The sequence below is a fragment of the Salvelinus alpinus genome, chromosome 27 (genome assembly GCF_045679555.1).
Source record: "Salvelinus alpinus chromosome 27, SLU_Salpinus.1, whole genome shotgun sequence".
Classification (NCBI taxonomy): domain Eukaryota; kingdom Metazoa; phylum Chordata; class Actinopteri; order Salmoniformes; family Salmonidae; genus Salvelinus; species Salvelinus alpinus.
This window is the reverse complement of record NC_092112.1, coordinates 34248048-34260935: the sequence shown is the minus strand read 5'-3', so window position 1 is coordinate 34260935 and position 12888 is coordinate 34248048. Positions and strand designations below refer to the sequence as shown.

General features: G+C 42.0%; 1 protein-coding gene across 1 annotated transcript in view; it reads right to left on the bottom strand.

Moving 5' to 3' along the window:
* The window catches only part of nudt14 (nudix (nucleoside diphosphate linked moiety X)-type motif 14), a 69074-nt gene extending 58711 nt beyond the window's left edge, over window positions 1–10363 (bottom strand). The window contains exon 1 of the mRNA XM_071370398.1: window positions 10195–10363. Coding sequence (XP_071226499.1) covers window positions 10195–10275 — 81 coding nt within the window. The 5' untranslated portion in view covers window positions 10276–10363. The remainder of the gene's footprint in view (window positions 1–10194) is intronic.
* Window positions 10364–12888: the final 2525 nt, after the last annotated feature.

The following is a 12888-nucleotide window of genomic DNA, read 5'->3' as shown; positions in this document are numbered from 1 at the left end:
TATATAAAGCAGGTACAGGCATCAAGGCATTAATTTACTGTTCGATTGAACATTGGGCAAAACGAGTGGGCAAAGCGAGTGACCTAAGTGACTGAGGGTGTTATGATCGTCGGTGCCAGTCACGCCGGTTCCAGCATCTCAGAAATGGCCGGCCTCCTGTGCTTTTCACGCACCGAGAATGGCGCGACAAACAAAAAACATCCAGTCAGCAGCAGCCCAACAGTGGTGTGCAGAACGGCATCTCAGAACGCACAACTTGTTGGTCCTTGTCACGGATGGGCTATTGCAGCAGATGACCATACCGGGTTCCACTCATATCAGCTAAAAACAAGAAGTAGTGTCTCCAGTGGGCACGCGATCACCAACACTGGACAATTGAGGAGTTGAAAAACATTGCCTGCTCCAAGAAATCCCGGTTCCTGTTGCGTCATGCTGATGGCAGTCAGGATTTGGCGTAAGAGGCATGAGTTCATGACCCCATCCTGCCTGATGTCAACGGTACAGGCTGGCGGCGGTGTAATGGTGTGTGGAATGTTTTCCTGGCACACGTTAGGTTCTTGGATACCAATTCAGTAATGTTTGAAGCCACACCTCGTAAAATCCACGCCCTGAAGAATTCAGGCTGTTCTGGAGGTACCGACCTGGTACTAGATTGGTGTACCTAAAACCGGCCACTGAGTGTATATAAATGTTTCAACCATTTTACATCCTAAAAATGAGCAACAAACAAAGCCTTTGATTTCTGGTCAAATGGATGGAAAAGGGGTCTTAGAAAACATCTAGCAGAAAAAGTTAAGGAATTAGAAACACTTCAAGTAAAGACCCCTGCCAACTAATATGAATATTCATATTTAGCTTTGCAGAAATGTTTTGCTTTGTGTACGTTTAAGAAATATAGCCTAGTGTCTTGCCATTGTTACCAAAAACCCACATATCTTTAAGACACTATATTTTCTAAATGTTGTTCACAGAAGTAACAAGTTAGACCTACCAATCAGTTATAGGCCTTGTGTTTTTACTGATAATTTGGTTTGGGTCACCAGCTACTGTCTTCCCTTCCACTGGCATAGTGTTATGTTCAGCTCATTTGCTTTCTGCTGTGTGGTGGCAAACGTTCTCTCCCATGAGCCCCCTCTTTCCATTTACTGTAGCCAGCCCCCTCACCCACTAAGCATCGACAATCACTGGACGTCCATGGATGTTGAAAAGTAGGCCTATTTGAAATTTGGTCAGTCCAAATTTTTACCAATCATGGACGTCTCTTTCACAAGTTAAGACAGGACAGTGGAGCACAGTATAGAAAAGTAGAGATATGTCCGTACAACACTGTAGAGTTCAGTACAGTAGAGCACACTAGACTACAGCGTTATTGAATGTATTGTACTTTACAGGACTATACTGTGCTGTCCAAATTTGTGAAACATAGAAGTCCATGATTGGTACATATTTGGTCCGGTTCAACAAAATGTGGTATTGTTCGGGGCGGAGCTCATTAAAATAATAGCCAGTGTGTAGAATAATACCCAACATGCATTTTTCTACCTTTGCGTACCTAGTAAGGATGCATCACCATGAAGAGAATTACAATAATTCTGCATTTTTGTATAGTACAGATCAGGGACCCATGATGTCATTCTGTTACCTGGTGTTAATCCACTTAACTTACTGTAGTTCAATAACCAAAATAGATTTTCTTCAAACTCAAGGTGTAATATTTCACATTAAATGTATCCTAGCTGACATCCCGTTCTTTCTACAGACATCTTTGAATCTTAATTTTGAGTTCTTTGGAAAACGTGGTCACAAAAAACTGAGGGAGATTTTACCGTTGTCATTCTGTTACCAAAAACGTGTTAAATCCAAATATATTTTATAATTTGAGATTCTCCAAAGTAGCCACCCTTTGCCTTGACAGCTTTTCACAATCTTGGCATTCTCTCAACCAGCTTCATGAGGTAGTCATCTGGAATGCATTTCAATTAACAGGTGTGCCTTAACTGTTAATTTGTGGAATTTCTTTCCTTCTTAATGCGTTTGAGCCAACCAGTTGTGTTGTGATATGGTAGAGGTTGTATATAGAAGTTAGCCCTATTTGGTAAAAGACCAAGTCCACATTATGGCAAGAACTGCTAAAGTAAGCTAAGAGAAACGACAGTCCATCTTTACTTCATGACATGAAGGTCAGTCAATCAGGAACAGTTCAAGAACTTCTAAAGTTTCTTCAAGTGCAGTCGCAAAAACCATCAAGCACTATGATGAAACTGGCTCTAAATGGGGACTGCCACAGGAAAGAAAGACCAAGAGTTACCTCTGCTGCAGAGGATACGTTCATTAAAGTTTCCAGCCTCAGAAATCGGCAATTAACTGCACCTCAGATTGCAGCCCCAAAGAGTTCAAGTAACAGATACATCAACATCAACTGTTCAGAAGAGACTGCGTGAACCAGGCCTTCATGGTTGAATTGCTGCAAAGAAACCACTACTAAAGGACACTAATAAGACTTGCTTTGACCAAGAAACACAAGCAATGGACATTAGACTGGTGGAAATCTGTCCTTTGGTCTGATGAGTACAAATGTTTGATTTGGCCATGGCGGCGAGGTAAATACAATATAGCAAGTAAAACATTGGAATGGTAGATTTGCAGTGGCAGAATGTGCAAAGTAGAAATAATGGGGTGCAAAGGAGCAAAATAAATAAATACAGTAGGGGAAGAGGTAGTTGTTTGGGCTAAATTATAGATGGGCTATGTACAGCTGCAGTAATCTGTGAGCTGCTCTGACAGCTGGTGCTTAAAGCTAGTGAGGGAGATAAGTGTTTCCAGTTTCAGAGATTTTTGTAGTTTGTTCCAGTCATTGGCAGCAGAGAACTGGAGAAGGAGGAATTGGCTTTGGGGGTGACCAGTGAGATATACCTGCTGGGCACGTGCTACAGGTGGGTGCTGCTATGGTGACCAGCGAGCTGAGATAAGGGGGGACTTTACCTAGCAGGGTCTTGTAGATGACCTGGACCACACTATTGATTGGACTCGTAACAATACGTGTGATGACCACAAAGTCTGAAGCCCATGTGAAGAACAAGGAAAAGCACCGTGTTAGCCAGAGCATGCCTCTTGAAAACGACCATTACTAGTGCAAGCGCATCAGCAGATTCAAGACGAGAATTTATTCAGGACTTTGTGTCTGTGCGCGCCGAGTCTGACATCCCCTTAGAAAAACTAAAGAAAGCTACGGACGTTTCTAGTGAAGCATTGCAAACAGGATGGAGCGTTGCCTGAAAATGAGAGCAGCCGCCATCAAACTCACCTGTCCCGTGTGTTCGACTAACATGACTGCCGTTCTACAAAAGATCCGTGGGAAGAAGTTTGTGGTGGTTGTTGACGAGACAGATGCAAGGGATTGCAGAATTCTAAACATCATCATTGGCGAGTTAATTTAAGAGCCTATTAATATACCATTGCAATAGCCTACATTTATATTCTGAAATGTGAATTGTCCGCATGCAAATTGTGATATTCCAAACGATGAGCTATCGTGGTGAAATATAGCGATGCATAATGTCAGCAGCTCTCTGCCTCTCCATCTAGCTAACTATCGCTGTACCTGTATTGTGTTTACACTCGTGTAAATAACACTTGTCGCAATATTATTTTAGGTTAATACATAATTAAAATGTCCTTATCTTTCATTGTAGGTGATGAAAACCAGTACTTTCTGGTGGATGTCATTGTCATGGACAGATGCAACTACTCAACATTTTCCCAAGCTATTCTAGCCTCCCTCCACAGCAACCATCTGAACCTGAATGATGCCTGGGCAGTGGTCACAGATAATGCCTCCTACTGCCTGAAGACATACAAGGAGGATCTGAAAGGAGTGATGCCCAACAGTGTCCATGTAACCCGTCTCTGCCATGTCAATCTGCTGGGTGAGAAATGGCAGCACTACAAATACTTCTCTGAAGTTGCATCACTTGTGACATGGATGAGATCTGTCTTCTTCAAGAAGCGTGCCAGAAAGAGAAGATGGGTGAGCTTCCTCATTATGAACGAGTTTGTGCAGACCAAGGCTCCTCCTGAAGCAGTGATCTCCAGATGGAATAGCTGGTTTGAGGCAGTGAAGTACCATGTAGGGCATGTTCATCTGTACAGAGTTTTTGTTGGCAGAAAAGTAATCATCCCAGGCAGTCACTAACATCCTCAGCCAGCTGGAAACAGAGAAGGTTGCTGCATCGTTGCATTACTTTTTTCCCCCATTTAAATTGAAATACTTAGAACTCTTTATTGAAGCACTCGCCTTGATAAACAAAAAAAATTGTGCAATGTGCTGCATCATTACAAATGTACCTGTTATATCTTATTAAATTGTTGACGTTAATTCATTCACATTATTAGACACTCTTTCTGATAATTTTTTTTATCTTAAATCGTAAAAACACAAAATTCAGGAAAATTCAAACGAAAAAATTATAATTTGGGAAGGGGAAAAAATCGAATGGCTTTCATAGGGCCCTACGTACAGTTGAAGTCGGAAGTTTACATACACTTAGGTTGGAGTCATTAAAACTCGTTTTTCAACCACTCCAAAAATGTCTTGTTAACAAACTGTAGCTTTTGCAAGTCTGTTAGGACATCTACTTTGCGCATAACGCAAGTAATTTTCCCAACAATTGTTTATAGACTGATTATTATATCACAATTCCAGTGGGTCAGAAGTTAACATACACTAAGTTGACTGTGCCTTTCAACAGCTTGGAAAATTCCAGAAAATGATTTCATAGCTTTAGAAGCTTCTAATAAGCTAATTGACATAATTTGAGTAAATTGAAGGTGTACCTGTGGATGTCTTTCAAGGTCTACCTTCAAACTCAGTGCCTCTTTGCTTGACATCATGGGAAAATCAAAAGAAATCAGCCAAGACCTCAGAAATAAATGGTAGACCTCCACAAGTCTGGTTCATCCTTGGGAGCAATTTCCAAAACGCCTGAAGGTACCACATTCATCTGTACAAACAATAGTACACAAGTATAAACACCATGGGACCACAGAGCCATCATCCCGCTCAGGAGGGACACGCGTTCTGTCTCCTAGAGATGAACGTACTTTGGTGCGAAAAGTGCAAATCAATCCCAGAACAACAGCAAAGGACCTTGTGAAGATGCTGGAGGAAACAGGTACAAAAGTATCTGTATCCACAGTAAAACGAGTCCTATATAGACATAACCTGAAAGGCCGCTCGGCAAGGAAGAAGCCACTGCTCCAAAACCGCCAGAAAAAAGCTAGACAACGGTTTACATGGGGACAAAGATCGTACTTTTTGGAGAAATGTCCTCTGGTCTGATGAAACAAAAATAGAACTGTTTAGACATAACGACCATCGTTATGTTTGGAGGAAAAAGGGGCTTGCAAGCTGAAGAACATCATCCCAACCGTGAAGCACGGGGGTGGCAGCATCATATTGTGGGGGTGCTTTGCTGCAGGAGGGACTGGTGCACTTCACAAAATAGATGGCATGATGAGGAAGGATAATTATGTGGATATATTGAAGCAGCATCTCAAGACATCAGTCAGGAAGTTAAAGCTTGGTCGCAAATGGGTTTTCCAAATGGACAATGACCCCAAGCATACTTCCAAAGTTGTGGCAAAATGGCTTAAGGCCAACAAAGTCAAGGTATTGGAGTGGCCATCACAAAGCCCTGACCTCAATCTCATAGAACAATTGTGGGCTGTCCTGAAAAAGCGTTAGCGAGCAAGGAGGCCTACAACCCTGACTCAGTTACATCAGCTCTGTCAGGAGGAATGGGCCAAAATTCACCAAACTTATAGTGGGAAGCTTGTGGAAGGCTACCCGAATCATTTGACCCAAGTTAAACCATTTAAAGGCAATGCTACCAAATACACTCAATTAGTATGTAAACTTCTGACCCACTGGGAATGTGATGAAAGAAATAAAAGATGAAATAAATCATGTCAGGAAATGTGAAAAACTGAGTTGAAATGTATTTGGCTAAGGTGTATGTAAACCTCCGACTTCAACTGTATATGGATGACTTAAGCCAGGCACATTTAACAGTTTGGATATTGAGTATAGACGGAATTATGTTGGGGTTTCCTCTCCTCAATTTTCTTTGACAATTAGGCTAAGGAAAGGGCTGTTTCCTCATCTCTGCTGCTGCCTCCGCCGCATCGTTCTCAATACCAATACGGTGGTTAACTTTGCTATTATTCACATAGCAACATAGGGAAAGGCGCCAATTCTACGGCGCACTTTAGATCATGTTTCAGAACCGCGGACTGTGACCGTATCCAACCCGGGAGAAAGCACATTTGTTATAAAATAACACTAGATGTATTAGTGTTGCACCATTGTATTACATAATATAACCATATTCAAATTTCAGTTTCACGTCTTAGAGTGGACTGTGCCATCCCTGTGGCCTCCGCAATGGATTAGTCCACTGAGACAGGGGTGAAACAGACAGGTGTCTTGTGCACCATAAAAACATATATTTTTTATATGCGACTGCTCAACTAAAGAAATCTTGGGTCGACCAAAAGCCTATGAACCAAACAATCGACCAGTCAACTAAATGGGGTCAGCCCTAGTAAATATATTATAATGCTTGCATAAATGTCATGCTGAATATATGTTCATGTCATTATCACCAATCAACTGCAATACACAAAAACAATGAATTTAGATGCTAACTAACTACAGTAACCATAACAGAGTTACTGTGTTTAGTTAGTACGCTAGCTAGCCCGACAGCTACATCCAAAATAATAGTGCTTGTAACAATAACAGCCGAGCTTCGTCTTATCGACTGTGTTAAACATTACAAACAACATGTAGGCCTGTTATAAGAACAACATTTATTATGAAATGTACAGGCAAATCATTATGGAATCCTGGTCTCTCAGCCTGTATCTTTGGTGCAACTTTAGCAATGCTAGCTAGCTAAGTAGCTAAACCTGCTGCATCTGAAATAAAGCGTTCCCCGATAACAGAAATATAAAGCCTCAGCGACTGTCCATGCAACCATCCAACACTGGAGGCCTATTGGAACAAAAAAAAGTATGATGTTTACAAGTAATTCAATACGGAAATATAGGCTATTTGGAAAAGGCACAATAGCTGGTGGGAGTGGTTTTGCTGAATAGAATCATGAGAGTTTGAACATATTTCATAATAACAACCCAAATGTTAAAAGTCGGCAGAATTGTTCTTTAAGGTACTTTGCATTGGGCAACTACTGCACCTTGTCAACAAGGACCTCAAATACTAATCCGCACTATACTGTATTCAGTGTTTCCCCTATATTCCCACTGTAATCAGCATATACTGTTCAGATATTGTAATTCAGTATGATGTCTATGTCTGTATTTTGTTTGTAAACTCAGCAAAAAAGAAACTTCCCATTTTCAGGACCCTGTCTTTCAAAGAGGATTCGTAAAGATCCAAATAATTTCACAGATCTTCATTGTAAAGGGTTTAAACACTGTTTCCCATGCTTGTTCAATGAACCATAAACAATTACTGAACAATGCACCTGTGGAACGGTCGTTAAGACACTAACAGCTTACAGACGGTAGGCAATTAAGGTCACAGTTATGAAAACTTAGGACACTAAAGAGGCCTTTCTACTGACTCTGAAAAACACCAAAAGAAAGCTGCCCAGGGTCCCTGCTCATCTGCGTGAATGTGCCTTAGGCATGCTGCAAGGAGGCATGAGGACTGCAGATGTGGCCAGGGCAATAAATTGCAATGTCCGGACTGTGAGATGCCTAAGACAGCACTACAGGGAGACAGGATGGACAGCTGATCGTACTCGCAGTGGCAGACAATGCGTAACAACACCTGCACAGGATCGGTACATCGAACATCACACCTGCGGGACAGATACAGGATGACAACAACTGCCTGAGTTACACCAGTAACGCACAATCCCTCCATCAGTGCTCAGACTGTCCGCAATAGGCTGAGAGAGGCTGGACTGAGGGCTTGAAGGCCTGTTTTAAAGGCAGGTCCTCACCAGACATCACCGGCAACAATGTCGCCTATGGGCACAAACCCACCGTCGCTGGACCAGACAGGACTGGCAAAAAGTGCCCTTCACTGACGAGTCGCGGTTTTGTCTCACCAGGGGTGATGGGCGGATTCGCATTTATCGTCGAAGGAATGAGCGTTACACCGAGGCCTGTACTCTGGAGCGGGATCGATTTGGAGGCGGAGGGTCCGTCATGGTCTGGAGCGGTGGGTCACAGCATCATCGGACTGAGCTTGTTGTCATTGCAGGCAATCTCAACGCTGTGCGTTACAGGGAAGACCTCCCTCATGTGGTACCCTTCCTGCAGGCTCATCCTGACATGACCCTCCAGCATAACAATGCCACCAGCCATACTGCTCGTTCTGTGCGTGACTTTCTGCAAGACAGGAATGTCAGTGTCCTGCCATGGCCAGCGAAGAGCCCGGATCGGTTGGATCCGGGGGGTGAGGATTAGGGCCATTCTCACCAGAAATGTTCGGGAACTCGCAGGTGCCTTGGTGGAAGAGTGGGGTAACATCTCACAGCAAGAACTGGCAAATCTGGTGCAGTCCATGAGGAGGAGATGCACTGCAGTACTTAATGCAGCTGGTGGCCACACCAGATACTGACTGTTACTTTTGATGTTGACCCCCCTTTGTTCAATTTCTGTTAGTCACATGTCTGTGGAACTTGTTCAGTTCATGTCTCAGTTGTTGAATCTTATGTTCATACAAATATTTACACAAGTTTGCTGAAAATAAAACGCAGTTGACAGTGAGAGGACGTTTCTTTTTTTGCTGAGTTTATATTGTCTATTGCATGCTGGCAGCACATTCTCACTAGGGAAAATTCTGGGTATGTGTAAATGTACTTGGCAGAATGAAGGTGATTCTGATCTCAGAAAAGGTTGAATGAATCTATTGTAAAGTGGTTGTTCCACTGGATATCATAAGGTGAATGCACCAATTTGTAAGTCGCTCTGGATAAGAGCGTCTGCTAAATGACTTAAATGTAAATGTAAATGAAACATTGCCCACCCCAAAGGTAATCACTGCTAAAGAAATCACAGCAGAAAAATGTAACATTCCTAGAAAGGTCAAAGTAGAGGCTAGAGGCCAGACACTGTAATCCTACATGTCATTGACCTGAGTATAGCTTTCAATTCAGTGTTAACTGCCTAGTCAAAGAATGGCAACCATGCAAAATCTGGTTCCAATAGGGTTATTATAAGTAACTAAATATGCATAATTGCCTGTGACCAGAACTATAGCCTAATCAATGAACACAGTCAACCACAAAGATACAGTCATCTTGAACATCACATGGTCGTTTAAGTGTAGCCAATCCATCTTCCAAACGATGTAGCTAGCTACCCAAATAGTGCAGTTACTAGTGGAATCAATATACCCTAACATGCATTTTAATACACGAGGGAATTTAGCTAACTACAGTAGCTACATAGGTAGCTGCCCTTTAGATTTAATATTTAGGGAGATCAACATTTGAACATCATTTGTGGGCAATAAAATACTGGTGGGTTCGATTCATAAAAGTGGACTTGTGGGTTTCCTGGTTATATCCAAATCAATCACTGGAAGTCGAATATGTTTGCATGCTCAGCATAGCACCCAAATGCTGCATAAACATCCGACCTCAGTCCCACAACAAGCTAGCTAGTTGACTAGCCAGGCTAGCCATCTCTCCGTTTGACACATCTCAAGGTCTTGCCCAACTAGCACCAGAGCTACTGTGCCACTCAACCTACAACAACCATCACCAACAGGGGAAATTCAGATATTGTAGTGGTCAGGTTGTCAATTTCCAGCAAGCTAGCCAGCTAGCTAACTAGCCTGATGTAAAGCATGTGCTCGACATGAGACAGCAACTGATATGTTAGCTAACTACTATACTTGCTTGAATATTTACATTTCATGCAATTGATTTGAGTAAATATTTGGTGGCAGTGGTGATGCAGAGTTAATAAAGACGTTAAGTCGATAAGTATGGTCATTTAAATATGGTGTGCCATCTTTTTATGAAGGTTACGACGTTGATGCTGCACAATAAGGCAAATGCAAAATGAATGGGGGTTGGGCAACTAGCAATAAAAATACATGGTGTCCGCAATTCATGCTGGATGATATAACGCGAGTGGGCTATTTGGACTCACCTGGCTATAGTGCACCCTGAATGGTTTTAGATAATTGGAGCTGGTGCACGGAACGACCTGGATATCATTTATCTGCTCCATAGTTCAGACTGCTAGCTGCCCACCGGTGTTTCTCACCACAACAGAAAGCACAAACCGCAGGTCGTAGTGGAGAATGAGACAAATGCCTACGGATGCCTAGTAAGGACAAAATACTATTTTTTTTACATAATTAATTTTTTAAAAGTCGCATAACAGGTTAATGAAAACTCATTTGATGATGATGAATATTGCATAAACCAAAGTAATAAAAATAAATATAATAATTTATGACAAGTGAGTGGGATTAAAACGATATGCAGTGCTTCATATAGTATAATAGAAATTAACCTATAGGTAGAGGCACAGTGGTGCCTCTACCTATTGTTGGCTGGTGTCCCTTTCCCGCCGACAGAAGTTCTTCGCGCACTTTGCATGCAGAATGTTTGCCGCGCGCGCCTGGCAAGTGCAAGTGTCCTCAACGCGTGCAGCTATACCGCAACTTTCCCGCCGTGAGCGAAGGATTATAGATTAATTTCACTTGACTCACCTCCACCTCCGCTTTATGTCTGAAATCATCTCATAGGAATTTGTAGAGAACTTCGAAAGCTGTTCAATTTAAGTCACGGGGAGCACACCTGGCTACCGCTGCTTGATTGCACAGCGTTTAACCTCTTGGCTGTGGCAGCTATCAATGGTTATGTTCTTTGGCATGGTCTAAAGTGTAGGAGGCTTTGTTTCACCATAGAGACATTTTGCCCAGGGGAATTTTTATTCAATTGCTACAGTAGCCTAACAAGTAATAGAAAACAAACCAGACTGATGCACAAATCTGTCCCATCCAAACAGAATTAAGATAGTGACTTAATGGAGGGGCTTAGCGGGGCTGAAGCCCCTGGGCCCAGGCCCGTGGGGTGCCCAAGAGACAGTAAAAAAAGTATATATATTAGGGAAATATATACTGTATATATTATATATACAGTATATATTATATATGTAGTATATATTGTATATTTTTTCACTGCAACCATCAACCACAGGAAGAGTGTAGACAGCCTGCTGCTGCAGCTCTGCTAATCTTCAGACGGGAGGTAGGGGGCTCACGTGGGTAATTGGAGGGCCCTGCCTTAATTGGGTAACTGATTAATAAAACATTTGTGTCTGGTCAATTGTGTGAGTCAGGGGCTAGGCCCAAGCCCGTAGTGGCCCAAGAGGCATTCCCCCCCCCCCCATAGTTTAGCCACAAAGGATAAAAGTGTATAAAAAAGTTCTCTGGATTAAGTTTTATCACAAGCGCATACAGGTAACACTTATTTTTCTTAAAACTGCATTGTTGGTTAAGGGCTTGTAAGTAAGCATTTCACTGTAAGGTCTCCTACACCTGTTGTATTCGGGCACATGTGACAAATACAATTTGATTTGTTTTGATTTAAAAGGGTGTTTCGCCACCACGAGCTGTCAAAACAGGTTCAATACGCCCTGCATTAGATTCTTCAAGTGGACCTAAACCATGCCAGAAAAATGCACCCCACACCATAACATATACTTTGTATCCCTTGTTTACTCAAGTATTTCCTTTATGTTGGCAGTTACTGGTACGACCACAGTCGGGAAGGCCTCAGTTTGGGCAGAATGTGTGCCAAATATAGGCTACAGCTTGTTGCATTGTGGCCATAGGGATATAATACATAGAAAGGTTTTGTAACCTCTTACCCTAGCAATTTCACTGATAAACTCATTGGTACACTATCAATGGATGCCAGTCCTGACTTGAAAAGGGAACTGCCATCTATTTATTATATTTATAATGTTGGTTGCTGCTGTCGGTTTGCCTTTTGGAAATTTCAAAATAAAATTGTGGGAAAAAAGCACAGTTTGGAAAGCAAATGTCTAATGCTGAAAAGAGAAGATTAATCTGTCTCTAGAACAATTTTTTGTTCTCAACAACTCCCTATTTGTATCGAAATTCAGCACTGTTTTTCAAAGTAGATAATCTTGAGATAGGCTATTGCCACGACGAGCGCATCGGCCATCACCGTGAGTAGCCTATAGCCGTTTTCTTCATCCTTAGGTGTGTCAATGTGCCACTGGAAATGTTATTTAGTAGTCTACTGTAGCAAGGGTTTTTCTTTATTTTTACTATTTTCTACATTGTAGAATAATAGTGAAGACATCAAAACTATTAAATAACACATATGGAATCATGTAGTAACCAAAAAAGTGTTAAACAAATCAAAATAGATTTTAGATTTTAGATTTTTCAAATAGCCACCCTTTGCCTTGATGACAGCTTTGCAAACTCTTGGCATTCTCTCAACCAGCTTCAACTGGAATGCTTTTCCAACAGTCTTGAAGGAGTTCTCACATATGCTGAGCACTTGTTTGATGTTTTTCCTTCACTCTGCGGTCCAACTCATCCCAAACCATCTCAATTGGGTTGAGGTCGGGTGATTGTGGAGGCCAGGTCTTCTGATGCAGCACTCCATTACTCTCCTTCTTTGTCAAATAGCCCTTACACAGCCTGGAGGTGTGTTGAGTTATTGTCCTGTTGAAAAACAAATGATTGTCCCACTAAGCGCAAACCAAATTTGGACTCATCAGACCAAAGGACAGATTTTCACTGGTCTGATGTCCATTGCTCGTGTTTCTTGGCCCAAGCAAGTCTCTTCTTCATAT